This window comes from Halichoerus grypus, chromosome 6, assembly GCF_964656455.1.
Source record: "Halichoerus grypus chromosome 6, mHalGry1.hap1.1, whole genome shotgun sequence".
In the NCBI taxonomy this organism is placed as follows: domain Eukaryota; kingdom Metazoa; phylum Chordata; class Mammalia; order Carnivora; family Phocidae; genus Halichoerus; species Halichoerus grypus.
Genome location: NC_135717.1, coordinates 60,307,880 through 60,329,282, shown reverse-complemented (window position 1 = coordinate 60,329,282; position 21,403 = coordinate 60,307,880). Strand labels below are relative to the sequence as shown.

Here is a 21,403-nt window from a genome sequence, read left to right as displayed (position 1 = left end):
TCTTCATTATTTCTAGATTTTTTTCTACATCATCTTCTATTTAGAAAATTAAGATTCCAATACGCTTTTCACATCTCAGAAGCAAAATTTTCAATTTTACTATCTCAAAATTTCTCTTAAAGCACTTCAATATTCTTTGTCAGCCCTTAAAATAAAAGTCTTCAATATCAAACAACATATTTACATAACCTTAAGTATTTTAATATGCATGAACCAGAATAGTCATGAGCTGATTTCATGAGAAAGGGGCCCCTAATGATACTGTTTCTTTAAAAGAAAGGAAGAAAAAAATAGTCACACTCACAGGGGAAAGGTATTAAGAAAAAAAAAAAGACACTAAAGAAAAACAAAGAAGACTTACACTTTCAGTGTATACATCTAACTGTTATCAGTAAAGACTAAAAAAATAGACACTTAGGACATTAAATATTGATCCTTCAAAGGAACATGGACATAATATATGTAACAGCTAATCAAATTTTACCAACTCAAACATCCATGTGACTGTAACAGTAAAGATTGGCAAAATCTAAAATATTCCCAAAGTTGTATTTAAATATATTTTTCTCAAGATAGTCAACTAAGAAGTTACAAAACAGCTTTTAGTTTTACTATCTCCTAGTAAATAAAAATGAAAATAAAGAAAGAGTAATTAGCAAAAAGATGAGAAACAAGTGATAGAAAATCACAAAATGTATAATCATTTCAAAAAATGAAATTAAATGAAAATAGTGTTAGATTATAAAGTACTAACGTGCTTCTTCTACTAATGTATCCTATTTACTATTAATAGAAATTAAATCTTTAAAATTTACTCGGTCTTTTAATTCCTAGTAAAGAACATTCGAAGCAAACAATCCCATGCAAAAATCAAGAGAAAGGGAATAGCTATTATGCCTTTATTATAAAAGAGTCAACTCTGTTGTTAAAACTGTTATCATTTTAATGTTAAATTCAAGATAAATTCTTACCAGCTTACTAAAATGGTATTTACAGTAGCCACAGTATTGGACATTATCTGCACCATTACCTTCTTCTTCACAAAGTAGTCCAGCAAACTGAGCACTGAAAATAAAAGTCAAAAAATATATATACAATACATATACACACATACTAAACTTCAAACTACAGTATATATAAATTAAAATCACTTCCAAGCATGTAAGATTTGTAATTAAACCTTAACATCTCCTAAGAGAAAAGGGGAAAATGAAAGGCTTTATTCTCACTGTGACCAAGTACATTTCACCTCAACCTTTGATTGGTATTTTCTAAAGTTATATTTGTAGTTTATAATAAACTTTTGGTCCATCCATCTCTAATAAGGATGAAGACTTATAAATGTTTTATGTCACCAAATAGACATTAAATTGCTTTAAGATACCCCTCACCCCATAATTAACATTTCATTTTACTTCTTCAATCTGTATCACAGGTACAAATAGTAAGGCCAGTCCTCTAAAAGGGTGAAATGACTTGTGATGGAATGTGCCCATAGATGCAGATTACATTCTGTTACAAGTAAAATGCTTCTGTGTTTTCCAGTCAAAACCAATGGAAGAAAGGGAATTAAAACCTAAAGTTATGATATTCATTTTTTCAAAAAAACACAAAGCGCTGAAGTTTACGATCATCATCTTGTCAATCTGTCATCAGCATCAACTGCCACTTTTAACATTTCAAAATTACAATAGTATTAGTATATATCTCTACCCAAAAAAGAACTTTCATCTTTGAAAAATTAAGTTATTAACAGAATTTATAAAACCAAAAATCTTTTCCATTCCCCAAAAGTAATCTAAAATGGATTTCTTAAATCCATACACTAAAAGCTCAGGAAATAAAGCATATGCCTATACTGGCTGCTAGATACAGACTATTTCTTAAAAGTAACAAGTACATGGATTATTCCCAAACTCTAATTTTGAACTGTTGTCCATTATGCTGAATATTTTATTTTAGGATAATCTTTGCCCTTAAAATTTTATGCCAAGGAAAGTATCTAAGTAACTTTTTAGGAAGTAGCCACTATTGTACTGTGAATATGATGGTGATTGCTTTTTCCCCTCTTCAAACACAAAGTAAAGAAAAACAATCATTCATTAAATCCTTATTAATACTTCAGGCACTACACTAAGTTTACCTACATCAGCTCCTCCAGTCCTAACAACAAACCAAAGGTTAGGTAACCAACACCAATATTTTAAACAAAGTGCAACTAAATAAAACATGAGAACCAGAGTTCACCTATTCAAAATTCACTCTGATAAATTCAATTATTAGAATCATCTTTATTATAAATAAGAAAATCTAAACATAGAAACTATCCCAATAAAATTTACTGTAAATATTTGGATACCTAAACCTTTAACTTACAAGGTATTCCTTTGTACAAAGTACAAGAATTTCAGTTCTATACAATGATAGAAAGATACTTACCATGTCACATGGAAAGCCTGTCGACATCCATGTTTGTTACAGGTCATGCAAGCACCAGTGGCTGCTTTGCTTTCTCTTCCTTGTTCATCACAAATGTAGCAAGTCTTAGTATAGAGAAAATAAACAAAATGAAGCAAAAACCTTAAAGTGCTTTACAGAAATGAATTTTACAATTATCTTCAGAAGTCAAGATTGGGTTTACTATCTAACCTGCTTTACTTCAAAACATGAATTCATTTTTTCTGACAGTAATCTAATTTTTACAAACATGAAAATATAAATAACAAGGACATGAAAAGAGTCCCAGTAGGATCTCGCAAAGGCCCAGTCTTCCTTAGGCTCAAACACCCTACACGATAGGAAGAATCTTCACAGGCACTGAGGTCAGCGGCCAGGACACAGGCTACGATACCTTGGTCTTAAAACTTCCTCACCAATATTCAACTGACTTGTAACAAGAGTGTAAAAAGAGGTTTGTCTTTCATTTCTGCTGTAAGTAAGTATACCTAAGGGAGTTTAACACAGAGAGCTGGGACCTAAGAGATGAAGGATGGTCCTATGTGAGTGAGCAAAATTTAGGCCATTTCAGCTGTTCACAGGAATCCCACATGGGCTGTCATTCAGCCTGCCAACCTGACATACTGAGCCTGAGAGGAAGACACTTTAGCTAAGGAGGTCAGATGTGCCTCCAGGAGGAATTGGCCAGTGAACACTCCCAGCAACTTTCACTGACATCTAGTCCTTTTCCCAGGTAAAAATAGCTGATAAACAGTACCACCTTTTCATTAAAGACTGAATTAGATAAATGGCAATCTACAAGTATCAGTGTATACTGAATAAAATTATCAGCTGACTAGAAGTTGAGTATACAAAAATAAGGTCTACATAAAATCAGATGATACACTTCTAAAAAGAAACCAACTTCTTTCTGCACAGTAATGAGGTATAACCTAGCCAACTTCAATAGGACCACATGTATTTTTAAACCTAGAGAGGTTTCCCCCACTATGCACTGTGGTGCCAAATAATACTATTCAACAGTATTTACAAGAACAGTTCTCAAAAAAGCCTTGTATCAAGTCAGGTAAATTAATTTAAACTCCTCCGTTAAAAAACAAGGACTCAGGGGTGCCTGGGTGGCTTAGTCAGTTAAGCATCTGCCTTCAGCTCAGGTCATGATCCCAGAGTCCTGGGATGGAGCCCTGTGTCGGGGGGAACCTGCTTCTCCCTCTCCCTCTACTGCTTCCCCTGCTTGTGCTCTCTCTCTCTCTCTGTCAAATATATAAATAACAATGTTTAAAAAAAAAAAAAGAAAAACAAGGACTCAGGGTGAACTGAATTACAAAAATTATTTTATAACTCTAACAAGTAAAATCCAAAGTTACAACAAAACGAACCCAGATACACTGCATAAGAGCATCTCTATCCATTCAAATTACAAAAAGAAAGTACCAAACAATTACAATGGAAGAATGTAACACACATTTTTTTTTTAAGATTTTATTTATTTATTTGACAGAGAGAAACAGCGAGAGAGGGAACACAAGCAGGGGCAGTGGGTGTGGGAGAAGGAGGCTTCCCACTGAGCAGGGAGCCCAATGCGGGGCTCAATCCCAGGACCCTGGGATCATGACCTGAGCCGAAGGCAAACACTTAACCACTGAGCTACCCAGGCACCCCCGTAACATACATTTTCTGACCTACAAATGATCAAGAATATTTAAAAATGAAAAGACAGAGCAGATTGAAACAATTAACATTTTATGTAACAAAATTCAGAGAAAATATGCAATGGTCTTTAAACAATCTCTCAATAACTTCCAAAGCAGACAGTGAAAACATTTGATCATTCAATAAAACTAAAAATTATGATGGTATTAAAAAGAAAGGGAAGCAAGGGCAAAAATGAACTATTGGGACTTCATCAAGATAAAAAGCTTTTGGGGTGCCTGGGTGGCTCAGTCGTTAAGTGTCTGCCTTCGGCTTGGGTCATGATCCCGGGATCCTGGGAATGAGCCCCACATCGGGCTCTCTGCTCGGCGGGGAGCCTGCTTCTCCCTCTCCCACTTCCCCTGCTTGTGTTCCCTCTCTCGCTGTGTCTCTCTCCGTCAAATAAATAAATTAAATCTTAAAAAAAAAAAAAAGATAAAAAGCTTTTGCACAGCAAACAGTCAACAAAACCAAAAGACAACCGACAGAATGGCAGAAGATATTTGCAAATGACATATCAGATAAAGGGCTAGTATCCAAAATCTATAAAGAACTCATCAAACTCAACACCCAAAGAACAAAGAATCCAATCAAGAAATGGGCAGAAGACATAAACAGACATTTTTCCAAAGAAGACATCCAAATGGCCAACAGACACATGAAAAAGTGCTCAACATCGCTCGGCATCAGGGAAATCCAAATCAAAACCTCAATGAGATACCACCTCACACCAGTCAGAATGGCTAAAATTAACAAGTCAGGAAACAACAGATGTTAGCGAGGATGCAGAGAAAGGGGAACCCTCCTACATTGTCGGTGGGAATGCAAGCTGGTGCACCCACCCTGTAAAACAGTATGGAGGTTCCTCAAAAAGTTGAAAATAGAGCTACCATACGACCCAGCAATTGCACTACTGGGTATTTACCCCAAAGATACAAATGTAGTGATCCAAAGGGGCACGTGCACCCCGATGTTTATAGCAGCAATGTCCACAACAGCCAAACTATGGAAAGAGCCAAGATGTCCATCGACAGATGAATGGATAAAGAAGATGTGGTGTGTATATATATACAATGGAATATTACGCAGCCATCAAAAAAAAAAAAATCTTGCCATTTGCAACGACGTGGATGGAACTAGAGGGTATTATGCTAAGCAAAATAAGTCAATCAGAGAAAGACATGTATCATATGATCTCACTGATATGAGGAATTCTTAATCTCAGGAAACAAACTGAGGGTTGCTAGACTGGTGGGGGTGGGAGGAATGGGGTGGCTGGGTGATAGACATCGGGGAGGGTATGTGCTATGGTGAGCGCTGTGAATTGTGTAAGACTGTTGAATCACAGACCTGTACCTCTGAAACAAATAATACATTATATGTTTAAAAAAAAAAAAAAAAGAAGAAGAAGAAGATAGTAGGAAGGGAAAAATGAAGGGGGGGAAATCAGAGGGGGAGACGAGCCATGAGAGACTATGGACTCTGAGAAACAAACTGAGGGTTCTAGAGGGGAGCGGGGTAGGGGGATGGGTTAGCCTGGTGATGGGTATTAAAGAGGGCACATATTGAATGGAGCACTGGGTGTTATACGCAAACAATGAATCATGGAACACTACATCAAAAACTAATGATGTAGGGGCGCCTGGGTGGCTCAGTTGGTTAAGCGACTGCCTTCGGCTCAGGTCATGATCCTGGAGTCCCGGGATCGAGTCCCACATCGGGCTCCCTGCTCAGCGGGGAGTCTGCTTCTCCCTCTGGCCTTCCTCCCTCTCATGCTCTCTGTCTCTCATTCTCTCTCTCGCAAAAAAAAAAAAAAAAAAAATCTAAAAAAAACTAATGATGTAATGTATGGTGATTAATATAACATAATAAAATTAAATTAAAAAAATAAATAAAAGTTGGCCAAAAACTCCTTTGTGAATTATTAAATATAATTTTAATTTATTGCAAAAAAAAAAGACAGAAATTCTCAAGTTTATGCAGAACACTATACTATTTTATAAAATCTAAAGAATCAGCATATGCAATTTGGCATATGTACATCAGGAACAGTTTATAGGCTTTTACATAGTTTAAATGGACATTTATGAGACAGGAAGGTAAGGAAGAGCACCTAAACAACTCCTACCTCTTTTGTAAAATTATAAAATATCTATGCTCAATTTCTAATGATGCTGTGGTAACTAGGTATCCATGTTTTGCTAGGTGAAAATAGTTTCTAAGCCCAGGTACCTAGACCAGACTTGCTGTTAAAAATTTAGAACTTAGGGGCGCCTGGGTGGCTCAGTTGGTTAAGCGTCTGCCTTCGGCTCAGGTCATGATCCCAGGGTCCTGGGATCGAGCCCCGTATCAGGCTCCCTGCTCAGCGGGAAACCAGCTTCTCCCTCTCCCACTCCCCCTGCTTATGTTCCCTCTCTCGCTGTCTCTCTCTCTCTGTCAAATAAATGAAATCTTAAAAAAAAAAAAAAGAAAGAAACACAATTTAAAAAAAAAAATTTAGAACTTGGACACTGAGTCAAGTTACTTATAGGGAACTCAGATAAAATGAGAAGCAGAATTACAAATTATGTGAAAACAAGAAGAGACCATAGAGAGAAAAAAGACTGTAGGACCCACATTAAAGATGGAACAGACTGTGACTTTCTCGTTCCAGGTCCAACTCCCCATGTATGTTGTGAAACTGCCTATTGTTGCCTTTCAGCCAACCCTATTTGTACTTTAGCTAGTTCCAGTAAATTTAATTTCTGACTAGGATAAAGTCTTTGGTCTTAACTCTAACCCCATTATATAGTTTTTCTATGGATAAACCAAATTTGTCAAGTATGGCTTGCCCTGTCTTAAAATATTGCCTAATAATCTCCCTTTAAGTATAGATTGTAATAAAATCTTATATCTTAATTAATTATACTTAGATTATACCATATAAACATCTAGCTAGGAATGCTCAAGACATCAAACAAACACGAAAAAAACGGATACTGGCAATTTGTATGTTAGTGAGATTACTAAGCTTGTTCCCATGAACAATTTTAAGTTAACTATTGTGTACTGGCATTTCCAGTTTAGACTGAACTGCTGCCTTTTTAAGTAAGAGGAGAAAAGAAATAACACGAAGGAAATTATACTGCCATTCTTCCACAGTCCTCAGTAAACCCAATTTAATAAAATTGCCTCTGAGCCTTGGAGTTGAGAGAGAGAAGGCAATTAGAAGTAAAGCTGAACACAGAAACACAACATATACAGAGAACAAATATAAAGAAAAATAATTTACTATTCCCTGAGAAAAAGAGAAACAATACCAAACAAAACAGAATGTGAATACATGTATGTACTGGCGGGTAGAGGAGGGATGCAAATACAACAGAGAAAAGCCAAACAGAGAAAGTGAGAATCAGCTGAGGTACAGAAAAGGGCAAAAAGATTTTTTCTACAGATACAGTTGCAAGACTGTTTTCCTTTTCCAAATGACTCAACTGTCTAGAAAAGAAAAAAAGATTAATTTAAGCGTTCATTTGAGTAACTAGGATAAAGTGCCAGGAAAAACAAACATATATTAGATATATGCAAAAGCAAATATTCAATGCTTCAGCGGAAATGTGAATTTTATCTTGGGGTCTTATCATCATATTGCCAATATACGCTGGCAACAACTAAAACAAGGTAGTAAATCCCATCAACATATGCCAAGAATTTAAAGCTTAGTGTCTTTGTTCTAAGAAATGAGTCAATTAACTTGATGACTATATACTCTTATCTCAGGTGATGATGATGTGCCCAGTACTTATTTTCTTGAAGCTGAAAAGCCATTCTGATTTTTCTTCCTCCCTCATCTTGTGTGTCACACTAAATTGATCACCATGCCCAGTCAATGGAACCTCTCATTTATTACCTAAATATGTGTTCCTTCATTCCTAATACTACTCTCCTACTTCGGACCCTCATTATTACCTCTGGAACACTGCAAAAGCCTAAACAGTGTCTAAGTAACTACTCTTGTCTATCTTCCCCCTACCAATCCTCCTTTCACTATCCTTTAGAATGGTAGACCTGAGGAGTTGGTAGACCAAGTCTTGATCTCGGTTCAGGTCACGATCTCACGGTTATGAGATCCAGCTCTGCTCTCAGTGGGGAGTCTGCCTGAAGATTCTCTCCCTCTGCCCCTCCCTCCCCACCCCCGCACTCTCTCTCTAATAAATAAATGTTTAAGAAAAAAAAGTAGACCGGAGCACATCCCTTCCAAGTAAATATAAAAACCCTTCAATAGAAATAAAATTCAAACTCCTTAACATGATATATGAGGCCCTTGAAAATCTGGTCCTTGACAACCTCTCTCAGCATTCTACATATCACATTCAAACTCCTAGCAATACTGCCCTTCTCCCTCACCACTACCCCCACTCTTTCTCCCTCTCACCCTCCGTATTTCCTCCTTCAAAGCTTTTGCTCCTTCAGTCTGTAAAATTAATAGCCACTGGTGTGCTCCTTCTTCTTTCCTCTCCTCACAGCCAGCACCTGGAGTCTTCTCATTCTTCAAAATTCAGAGAAGCTGATATCTTTTCTAAGATATCCTGCTTCTCTTCAGCCCTGTTACACTACATTAAGTAAACATTCTCTGTATTCTAGAATCCTTGCACATACTACACTATCTAACAATCAATAATTTGTGCATATCTATCTACCATGTAGGAGCTTTATGTATTCCTCATGCTTCCAGTAGTGCCTGATATATAATAGAGCATGCCATACATAAATGTTGGCCAGATGAATGGATAGCTCCACTATGTGAAACCTAGCTTTTTAAATGGCACTAATGAGGAATCCCAAAATCAGAGAGAATATTTAGTACTTTCAAACTTTTCCACTCAGATGCTAAATATAATGATAGACACTGCTCAGGGCGCCTGGGTGGCTCAGTCGGTTAAGCGTCTGACTTCGGCTCAGGTCATGATCCCAGGGTCCTGGGATCGAGCCCCGTGTCGGGTTCCCTGCTCAGCAGGGAGCTGCCTTCTCCCTCTCCTCCCGGCTCATGCTCTCTATCGCTATCTCTGTCTCTGTCTCTCTCTCAAATAAATGAATAAAATCTTTAAAAAACAAAACAAAACAAAAAACACTTAATAGCTGTTCCACTACCATTCCTTTTGAAAAAAAATTGAAGGGATGTTGGGCTAGCAATTTCTAAGTATTCCTCTACCTTTAAGCTTTTACACTTAAATGACACCACGTTTTTATTGTGTTATTTGTTTCTTTGTTTGGCCTATTATGATCCTTCTTATACTTATAAACACTCATTTCTTCATGGCCATCAATAAATAAAGACTCTTCAAAAGCATATATACTGAATACATATATCATCTACCAACTACTCTGGAAATTGTAGCTTTCTAAAATAAATGCTTCCTGGAGAGCCTGGCTGGCTCAGTCAGTGGAGCATGTGACTTGATCTCGGGGTTATAAGTTCAAGCTGCATGTTGGGTGTAGAGATTACTTAAAAATAAAATCTTTAAAAATAAAAATAATTAAAATAAAATAAAATAAAATGCTTCCTTGACTCTGAAGAACACAAGTCTCTACCACCAAAAACTTCAAAAAAATCTCTATGTTGTCCCAGTCTTCACATTTCGTAAAAATTATTAAAAGGTAACTTAAAGGGGCACCTGGGTGGCTCAGTCAGGTAAGTATCCAACTCTTGGTTTTGGCTCTGGTCATGCATGGTCTCACGGTCCTGAGATCAAGACCCAGGTCGGGTTCCGCACTCAGCACAGTCTGCTTGAGATTCTTTCCCTCTTCCTCCCCCACCCTCCCCCACTCCCCTCCCCCCAGCCCCAGGCTTATACATTCTAAAATAAATAAACAAAATCTTAAAAAAAAGAAAAAAAGGTAACTTAAAGGTAACATATGCCACTCATTATGTTTATTAACAAAATGTATACATTAGTGAAATGAAGAACTGATTGATACAAGAGGTCAAAAAATTAAAAAAAGAATCTGGTGACAAATGGTACAAAAACTGGCTATTACATATTTAGTGACATGTAGAAAACTTCACAACATAATAGTTCAACCTAGTGAGTTCTCTGCAATTTAGATATACTACATATTCTAGAAAATTTCCTTCCCTATCATTCATAAAATTTCCTTCTGTTTCTTCCCCCCCCCCCCCAAATCCTACTATGTTTCAGCCACACAGGATTATTTATTATTCTATGAACTGGCTACCACCTTCCCTTTGTACTTACTACACTAGTTTATGTTACTTTCTGCCTGGAATTATTATTTGATCCTTTTTTCCACAGGTCAAATTCCTAGTTATTCTGCGAAGTCCTTATAATCTCTTTGTATGTTTTATTCAATTCCTTAGGCAAAAGTAATCCCTCCTTTCATTATGTTCCATAATACTCCATTCAGATTTTTTATTATTACAGGTATCCCCCATTCTTCAAAAGTCCATGCTATGCCACTTTGATTTTACAAGACTTACATTAATACCTGTTTTTGCTAACTGAAAAAAAATCCAAAAAGGATTTTCACTTTTATGAAAAAAGGCAAAAAGGGAAAGTGGTGTTCAACATTTGCTTCGCATTTAACCATTACAGAGGCAACATGCACCCAGAGCTGCATGAATGGCACTGCCAAGCTCCTTCCTGAGGAACTACACTGAGCATCTCGGCATCAAGCCTCCAGAGCTTTGAACTATGTCTCTAACCATCTGTGCTTTGTCTCGGTTTATTTTGTGCATTTGTTGCTTGGTGAGTCCTAAGGTATCAGAAAAGCCTAAGAACGGTTATTTTTTCAATCTGGAAATGCTCAAAACTTTTTCCATATAAATTAACGGTAACTGCTTCCTCATTTTTATTCCAATTTCAGCTTATGAAAGGTTTCACAGGAATGCTTTACTTTTGATAGCTGCAGAAACCTGTATTTATAACACATATTATTATTATTATTTTTGTACATTACAGTTATATATTTACTTGACTATCTTTTTTTTTAAGATTTTATTTATTTATTTGAGAGAGGGTGAGCAAGAGAAGGGGGGGAGGCAGAGGGAGAGGGAGAAGCAGACTCCTCGCTGAGCAGGGAGCTTGACGTGGGGCTTGATCCCAGGACCCTGAGATCATGACCTGAGCCAATGGCAGACATTTAACTGACTGAACCACTCAGGCGCCCAACTATCTTTCTAATTGAGAGTGTCATATGGAAAAAAAACCCTGCATTTTATGCTTTGAATTCCCAGTATCTAGCACACAATGCTTGATACAAAATAGGTCCACAATAAGAGCCCAATACCATGCTCTTCAACACTCTTTACTACCATCCATTAAAAAATGGTGTCTTCCAAAACTCAACAATCCAGTTTCCAATTGTTCCTATCATGTCAGAATTACATGCCTCCTGGCCACCCTGAATAATCATGAACAGAATATTATTAAGCTTTTAAGGTTAACTATGCAAATCAACAACATAAAAATCCAAGAAACAGAGGAGAGAGCTGACTCATGAGCACCATGAGTTTGAACTGTGCAGGCCTACTTATATGTGGGATACAGTACAGTAAACATATTTTCTTATGATTTTAATGTTTTCTTTTCTCTAGCTTACTTTACTGTAAGAATACAGTATATAATACACATAATATATAAAATATGTGTTTATCGACTAGTTTTTGGTAAGGCTCTGGTCAACAGTAGGCTACCAGTAGTTAAGTTTTTCGGGAGTCAAAAGTTATACATGGATTTTTGACTGTGCAAGGGTCGGAACCCTTAAATCCCACACTGTTCAAGGGTCAACTGTATAGCACCCTCATATAAGGAAAACTACAAAATCAACTTGATGGAGAGAGATACATGTTTCTAGAAGTGAAGACTCAATATTATAAAAAGATAATTCTTCCTCAAAATAATATATCATTGTAACACTAATATAATCAAAACTGTATTTTGTTAGTCCTAATGTTAATCTGGAAAAAGAAATCTATAACAATATTTATTCTACCATGTACTAATATGTACATAAAGCTGTAATCATTTAGAATAGGTACTAGGGTAAGAATAAACAGATGCAACAATGGAAGAGAAAAAATGTCAAGAACAGCCAAGCATTTAATAATGATCTAAACAATATTTTATTTCCTTTTTTTTTAAAGTAATCTCTACACCCAACATGGGGCTCGAACTCACAACCCTGAGATCAAGAGTCACGTACTTTTCAAATTACTGTGTAAAACACAGATTAGTCAACAGTGTTGAAAAAGCTGACTATGTGAGGGCGCCTGGGTGGCTCAGTTGGTTAAGCGACTGCCTTCGGCTCAGGTCATGATCCTGGAGTCCCTGGATCGAGTCCCGCATCGGGCTCCCTGTTCAGGAGGGAGCCTGCTTCTCCCTCTGACCCTCCCCCCCTCTCATGTGCTCTCTCTCATTCTGTCTCAAATAAATAAATAAAATCTTTAAAAAAAAAAAAAGCTGACTATGTGGGAGGGGAAAAGTTAGACACACACCTCACCGTAGTATAAAATGAACTCTAAATGGATAAAAGATTTATATCTAAATAATCCATTCTTCCTTCTTCCCTTCCCTTACTCCTTGAGTACATTAGTCTTAAAGCCATAACATGGGTCCAAGCACGGCAGCATCCATGCTGGGGAAGTGGGGAGGTCTAACACAGGTGTCAAAGCCCCCACAAAGTGGGCTTCCACGAGGGTGCTGAGGGTCAGGGTGGAGATAGTGCCAAAGTGTAAGCAAGGTGAGGAGACCAACCATTTCAGAGAAGAGGGAAGGAGTGGTGGCTACAGCTGAGTATCAAATCCCAAAAATGATGAAAAGGGCAGCCAATGCAGGGTATATATAAAAATACATATAGATACATATAGGTATGTGTATATGTATAATATATACTCATATACTGAATCAGTATATGATTCTGACCTCACAGACTTCAAAATATAGAGATAAGCACTGAAAAAATATTGATGTGAATGTGTATATAACTCTGTATCTATATATACACACATGTATTTCCTAGCTATTCCCACTGAGAGGGCCTGGGAGTAGCAATATCCCAATAACAATAATCACAGTGGGGCACCTGGGTGGCTCAGTTTAACGACTGAACGTCTGCCTTCAGCTCAGGTCATGATCCCAGGGTCCTGGGATCGAGTCCCACATTGGGCTCCCTGCTCAGCAAGGAGCCTGCTTCTCCCTCTGCCTGCCACTCCCTCTGCTTGTGCTCTCTCTCTCAAATAAATAAATAGAATCTTTAAAAATAATAATAATAATCACACTTAGTGCCCACTTTGGCTTCTAAAAGGAATCAAGACTCCTCAGGGAAATGGGTGATGATTCCAGGGCTAGGTCAGGAATGATCCAAGATGAGCCTGAGAACATACTGTTGTGTCAGAAGTAAAGCGCTCACAACATATCAAAACACACAGAAGTCAGCTTGAAGGGGTCCCCCTGGCCAAACCTGAGAGAAAATGATGATCAAAATAAATGACAGTAATGGGGGAATGACCCATTAAAATAAAATAGTAACACATAAGTCCATATTAGTCTATACGAATATAAATGGGACACAGAGAGTTATTCCTTCAAGTGGAATGCCATCCTATGAATGTGAAACAAGTGATGGGAACAGAAAACCACCACTTGCTATCAATCACAGTAATAAACTAAGCCAAGAAACAACAATGGATACTAAAATTAATGGGTAAAAGGCACAAGGAACAAGATATTTACATACAAACTACTTCCTCACAAAATGCTTTATTATAAAGGGAAAAAAGATTAACTTCCCAGTGAAGAAACCTTACAGACACCACCTTAACCAAGTGATCAAGGTAAATCGCCAAGTAATGGGAAAAACTGAAATCATGTACCACCTGATAGGATGCAATGAGAACAAAGTACCACTTCTGTGATATTCCTGCCAAAATACAAGATTTAATTTAATCGTGAGGAAACATCAGAAAAATTCAAACAGCAGACCATCCTACAAAATAACTGGCCTGTAATCTTCAGAAGCATCAAAGTTATGAAAGTTAAGGAAAGACTGAGTTACTATTTAAGATTAAAGGAGACTTACAAGACAAAGTACAATCTGTGATCTTTTTTGCTATAAAAGGCATTACTGGGAAAATGGGGGGGAACAGGAATGAAAATTAGGGAAATGATGAGGTCTGTGGATTAGACAATAATAATGGATAAAAGTTAATTTCCTCTTTTTGATGGCTGTCTCTGGTGATGAAGGAGAAAGTCTTTTTTTTTAAGATTTTATTTATTTGACAGAGAGAGAGTGAGAGCAGGAACACAAGCAGGGGGAGTGGGAGAGGGAGAAGCAAGCCTCACACCGAGCAGGGAGCCCAATGCAGGGCTCGATCCCAGGACCCTGGGATCATGACCTGAGCCGAAGGCAGTCGCTTATCAACTGAGCCACCCAGGCACCCCGAGAAAGTCTTTTCTTATAGGAAATGCATACTAAAGCATTCTGGGGAGCACCTGTAGGGGCTCAGATGGTTAAGCGTCTGCCTTCTGCTCAGGTCATGATCTCAGGGTCCTGGGATCATGCCCCACGTCGGGCTCCCTGCTCAGTGGAGAGTTTATTTCTTCCTCTCCCTTTGCCCCTCCCCCCTCCCGGCTCATGTTCGCGCTCTCTCAAATAAATAAATACAATTTTTTAAATAAATAAATAAAGCATTCTGGGATGTCAATATATATTGATAAATAACTCTGAAATGGTTTATAAGAGGAAGAGCTCCTTGTACTATTAATGCAACCTTTATGGAAATTTGAAATTACTTCAAAATTGAAAGGAAAAACAAGGTCTTAAAAATATGAACTTGAACAATAAAGGGACTTAAAAACATGAACTAAAAGTACTAAAAAAATTTATGTATTAGCGTAGAGAAAAATTTTCTTTGCGTGGCATCAAAAGCAGAAACAATAGAAAACAGCTGTGTAAATTATATAAAAAGTTAAACTTCTCAACTAGAAAAAAAAAAACCTCCTAAAATACCAACAACAATAAAAACCATGAAGACATAATGAAAGTTAAAAAGCAAATGTTAAATTATGGCCAAAGCATACACAGCAAGTATACAAGACAAGAAAAAAATCTCTAATGCTCGCTCTCTCTCTCTCTCAAATAAATAAAATCCTTTTTTAATTAAATAAATAACAACGAAGATTGTTTTAATGGTAATACACAGTACACTTAACAGGATATAAGGTTATGAGCAATTAGAAACTGTATTCCAGGGGCGCCTGGGTGGCTCAGTCGGTATGTGACTGCCTTCGGCTCAGGTCATGATCCCAGGGTCCTGGGACTGAGCCCCACATCTAGCTCCCTGCTCTGCGGGGAGCCTGCTTCTCCCTCTCCCACTCCCCCTGCTTGTGTTCCCTCTCTCGCTGTCTCTCTCTCTGCCAAATAAATAAAATCTAAAAAAAAAAAAAGAAAGAAACTGTATTCCAGTGGACAATTTCATACAATATATTTACTGAAGCTTCCAAAACATTCACAGCCTTTTACACAGAAATTCTGTTGGTATATATAAACCAAAGACAAAGGAGGCCCTTCAAAGTAAGGGATTCCTTAATTAAATTAGTTTATCAAAACTAGTAACACTCTGTATTACATGCTAAGTATCCACTAAAAATAATGGCAAAAATATAACGGATACAAAAAGATGTTCAGGGTTGTTAAGTTTCAAAAACAGACAATAGTATAAGCAATATAATCCTTTTTTTACAAATATATATAAAAATGCACACACAAAAAATCTAAGAGGCTCAGAAAGAGAAGACTTAGGATAATTTGTCTTGCATTTTTCTATATGTTTCCTATATTTTTAAATTTCAAAAATAAATATTAATAATCTACATTATAAAACATTTAACACAAAAATATTTGAAACCTGAGAACTGGTGATACCTTTTCCCCTCAGATGAAATAAATCAACAGGTACCTTCAATTAAATGGTAACACTGTATTTAAAGACACATTGGATAAAAGAAAAGTCATCTAACATGCAAAAGAGAATGAAGCAATAATATATATGTACTAATCAATAAAAAGATACAGGGTGAAAAAAAGCAAAGAAAACATTAAGTTTTTAAGAAAAAGCCAACAACAAAAATCCTATCTTGTGGGTAGAAAATAATTTGGGAAAGGAAAAGGAGAAAGTAATATTCTGTAACAGGATTATTTTTAAGAAAGGATGTTTGATATCATAATAAATGTTATACCAAATAATGATTAAGTCAACTTTAATAGAACCTTTATGTTTGAAAGAATGTAAAAAGCCAATAATTCTTAAAGGACAAATCTATGAGGACTTAAATGTCATTTAAATGTTAAAATACTAAAGATCTAGGTTAGCATAAAAGGTAATATAGTTTTGTTTGTTTTCTACTCCTATGACTTTATAACATATTTTAATAATTGTAGTTTACCATTTAGTAATTATACTTTTTTCAAATCTCTCTGGAATCTGATGGAGGCGTATGATTTAAAATTTTTAATGAAGGCCTATAATAAAACAAAATACAAAAAAAATCCTTTACACTTCCCAGCTTTAGAACAAAAAAATTATATTCAAACATCAATAAGATAATATCCACTGTACCTTATTGTAACGATCATGTGGAACAGATTGTAAAACAATTGGTTCCATTGTAGAAACATTGGCAAATTGTACCTCTGGAATATACAGGGCACAAACCACATGAGCCCAACCTAAAAATAAATAAAAGTAATGTCATTTTCCAGTTTTCAATAAAACTTTTTCAAAGATAAATAAAATCATTAACTTCCTCAAGAGATCCTTTAAAAGCCTATGTTAAGTAAATGGACAACAAAACATGAACAAATTCTCATTACTGACTTAACAGTCAAACCACTACTGATAAAGCACTTAATCATTTCTCCAGCATGGTAACAGAAATAAAACCCTTTTAAAATTCAAATGCTAGCACTGACACTTCTTATAGGAGTACACTAAATAATTCAAATCAGTATTATTTCTGAAAAACACTTTATTTTTTATTATTATTTTTTAAAGATTTTATTTATTTGACAGAGAAAGACACAGCGAGAGAGGGAACATAAGCAGGGGGAGTGGGAGAGGGAGAAGCAGGCTTCCCACCGAGCAGGGAGCCCGATGCAGGGCTCGATCCCAGGACCCTGGGATCATGACCTGAGCCGAAGACAGACACTGAATGACTGAGCCACCCAGGCGCCCCGCCCCTGAAAACCACTTTAAAAATAAGATAAAATAAGGGGCACATGGATGGCTCAATCAGTTGAGCATCTGACTCTTGATTTGGGCTCAGGTCATGATCTCAGGGTCATGGGATTGAGCCCCGCATCAGGCTCCATGCTGGACATGTATCCTGCTTGGGATTCGCTCTCTCCCTCTCCCTCTGCCGCTATTCCCCCCTCTCAAAACAAAAAAATAAAATAAAAATAAAAATTTTAATATTTTAATCTTAAATGTCAATAATAAAATTTTAAATTTTGTTAATGTTGATACTTTAAATACTAGTATTAACATTATTTTACTATTTCAATATTTTACTTAGAATATTTTAACAATTGGTACTAAATATTAATGCTTCTTTTAATTTTTAAACTGTGACCGAAGGTATCAAAAAGCTGTGATAGGGCGCCTGGGTGGCTCAGTTGGTTAAGCGACTGCCTTCGGCTCAGGTCATGATCCTGGAGTCCCTGGATCGAGTCCCACATCGGGCTCCCTGCTCAGCAGGGAGTCTGCTTCTCCCTCTGACCCTCCCCCCTCTCATGCTCTCTCTGTCTCATTCTCTCTCTCAAATAAATAAATAAAATCTTCAAAAAAAAAAAAAAGCTGTGATAATGAGGAATTACTGAGCCAAAATTGGAAAAGATGAAAGTCCAGGGAGGTGAGTACAGCTTTTGGCCACTTTTGCCACCCATGGGACATTTGCCTATTTCAGAGAAAGCAAGTAAAAAAGGTGAAAGGTGGTCTTGACAAACTCAGACAGCCAAAAGAACAGGGATTTAGGTCCATTCGACAACTGAGGGAGGAGGGGAACTAGTCAGCCCCTAACCCCCCCTTTCACATGAGACTCTGAAGGACTGCAAGCCAGAACAATAAACTAAAAGTACATGGGCCCTCAAAGAGAATGCAGCAAGGCTTTGATCATCTCAAACTCTCAAACTGGACTCATGTAATACTAAATTACAAGTGCCCACAGGCACCAGAGGAAGCAAATATACATCCTCTCTGAAGGAAAACAATGTAATCTTGACTACAAATAACTTCTACTATTGGTTCATTATCATTTTCAGCAGAATAAAAAGTGCCAAACACATGAGAGATAAGACAACATAAATGAAAACCAGCAGAAACAAGAAAATCAAAACAGATCTTTATTTTGGAGTTTCAGCCATAGACATTAAAATAAGTATCCTTATTACGTTCAAATACATACAACACAAAATTGAAAATTTCTTCAAAGAACTGAAAACTATAATAATAAATCAAAAATCCCGGAAGTAAAAACAAAAATTTGTTAAAAATCTATGGGCAGGGGGCACCTGGGTGGTTCAATTGGTTAGGTGTCTGACTCTTGATTTCAGCTCAGGTCATGATCTCAGGGTCGTGAGATCAAGCCCTGCGTAGGACTCTCTGTGCTGAGCATGGAACCTCCTTAAAGACTCTCTCTTCCTCCCACCCTCCCTCCCCACTTGCACACATGAGTGCTTGCGCACACGCGCGTGTGCTCTCTCTCTCTCTCGTTCTTTAAAAAAAAAAAAAAAATCAATGGGTGGGATTAACAACAGTTTAGCCATAGATGAAAACAGAATTAGAGAGCAACAAAACAGGTCAAAAGAAAATATCCAAAATGTTAGCACATTAGAGTTCTTTTAGGCCAAGGCACAGGGAGAGGAACTGAGGCAAAGCCCAGGACACTCCCAAAGTTCAGAAGATCAGGTGAGACCGAGGCAGCTAAAACTGCCAGGACAAAGTACCAGAAATGAAAGTTCTTCACATAGAGAACAAACACTCACAGAGAGAGATATACAGAGAACACCGCTTGAATATTAAAGGAAAGAACATATGAGTGAAGAAATTACCTGAGGCTGGAAAAAGAACCATCCAAAAGAATTAAAGGAAAGAGTATCTGGCAGACAAAAAGAGCCAGGAACATTGCCGGGTCCCTCTAGCCAGACTGGAAAAACTCAACTCACAGGGCATTGGTTATTTGAATACTCAGAAAGATCTTGCCTTGGGAGGATGGGTTAGCCTGGTGATGGGTATTGAGGAGGGCACGTTCTGCATGGAGCACTGGGTGTTATGCACAAACAATGAATCATGGAACACTATATCTAAAACTAATGATGTAATGTATGGGGATTAACATAACAATAAAAAAATTAAAAAAAAAAAAAAAGAAAGATCTTGCCTCAGTAGTGGGGAATAATTACCCTTAGAGCACTGCTCTAGACCCATCTAATAAATCATAAGAGCAGAACCTGAAAGGATCTATCTATTTCCAAGGAACCTAACTGTATTTCAGAACAAATCTGAAGAAAATTTAAAGGAATGCAAAAATATCCAGATTTATGTCAGCAAAAATACTGGAGTAGGCAGCTCCAAAAGCACATTCCACCAAGGAAATATCAAAAAATCAAGCAGGAACTGTCAGAACCAATTTTGTTATGACTCTGGAAAAGAGAGTAAAAGGTTTACAGCAACCAAACACTAAATTAAGAAAAAGGCAACTTAAAAATGGTAGGAAAGCTTTGGACATTTCTATTTTCCCTTAACCCATGCCCACCCTAGGTTCAGCAGAAGTCTTAAAGACAGCACTCATTGAGTTTCCAATGTGGAACCCTGGTTCTCCATTCCATAGGTTCAGAGAGTTAAGTACAGACACAGAAGATGTAAGATCCACAGTAAACTACTGTTTAAACAAAAATAGTAAGAATTCATGGTACGATTTATAACAAAGATAAATGCATGACAATAACTGCATATAGGCCAAAAAAAGAGAAATGGAATTATATTATTGTGAGGACCCTGGACTATATGAGAAGTAGTATAATAATATCATTTGATGGTAATACTGAGAAAAAGATGTAAACTTTAAGCCCTAAGACAATGACTAACACAACACAACAAAATTTATGGCTAATAACACAAGAAAATAGACAAGATGGAATCATAAACATCTCAAAAGAAGGCAGAAAAAGAAAAAAAGAGAACAAAAAACAAATGGAGCAAATAAAAAACAAGTATCAGGGCGCCTGGCTGGCTCAGTCAGTACAGCATGTGACTCTTGATCTTGGGGTTGTGCGTTCGAGCCCCACATCGGGTGTAGAGATTACTTAAAAAAATAAAATCTTCTAAAAAAAATAAAAATAAAAATAAAGAACAAGTATCAAGATGATAGATTCAAATCTAACCATATCATTAATCACACTAAATGTAAATTAACTAACCACCCCAATTAAAAGACACAAATTGCTGGAGTGAAGATAAACAAATGGCCAATAAGCACATGAAAAGATGCTCAACATCACTAGTCATTACAGAAATGAAAATCAAAAATAAAATGAAATACCACTTCATATTCACTAGGATGGCTAAAACCAAAAAGACAAACATTATCAAGTATTGATATAGATGGGATATAGAAAAATAGGACACCTAATGCACTACAAGCTGAAATATAAAACGGTACCTCCACTTTGGAAAACAGACTGGCAATTTCTCAAAAGAATAAGAGAGTTAACACATGACCCAGGAATTACACTCCTAAGAATAATCTGAAGAACTAAAACATATTTCCACACAAAAAAAAAAAAAATGTAAACAAATGTTCATAGCAGTACCATTTGTTCATACCAGTATTATTCAAAACGGCCAAATGAAAACAACCCAAATATCCATCAACTGTTGAATGGTTAAGGAAAACATGGTGTATCGATACACTGGAATATCATTTGGCAATTAAAACAAATGAATTACTTAGACATGTTGCAACATGGACAAATCTGGAAAATAGTACCCTAAGTTAAAGAACCCAGTCACAAAAGACCACATATTGTATGATTCTAGTTATATGGAATGTCCAGGATAGGACAAATGGACATAGGTTAATAGCTGCCAGGGTAGAAGTGTTCGAGGGAAATAGGAAGTGAATACTAATAATGGTGACAGTACGTCTTTTTAGCTTGATGAAAATGTTCTAAAATTGACTGTGATGATGGTTGCACAAGT

The 21,403-nt window shown here is 36.8% G+C and overlaps 1 protein-coding gene across 13 annotated transcripts in view; it reads right to left on the bottom strand.

Annotated features, from left to right (window-relative positions):
- MLLT10 (MLLT10 histone lysine methyltransferase DOT1L cofactor) overlaps window positions 1–21,403 on the bottom strand; it is a 224,957-nt gene that overhangs the window by 127,119 nt on the left and 76,435 nt on the right. For all 13 annotated transcript variants that reach the window (XM_078075209.1, XM_078075205.1, XM_078075208.1 and 10 more), the window contains 3 exons: window positions 16,766–16,875; window positions 2,440–2,543; window positions 972–1,065 (listed from right to left, as the gene is read on the bottom strand). In XM_078075209.1, the coding sequence (XP_077931335.1) occupies window positions 972–1,065; window positions 2,440–2,543; window positions 16,766–16,875 (308 nt within the window). The remainder of the gene's footprint in view (window positions 1–971; window positions 1,066–2,439; window positions 2,544–16,765; window positions 16,876–21,403) is intronic.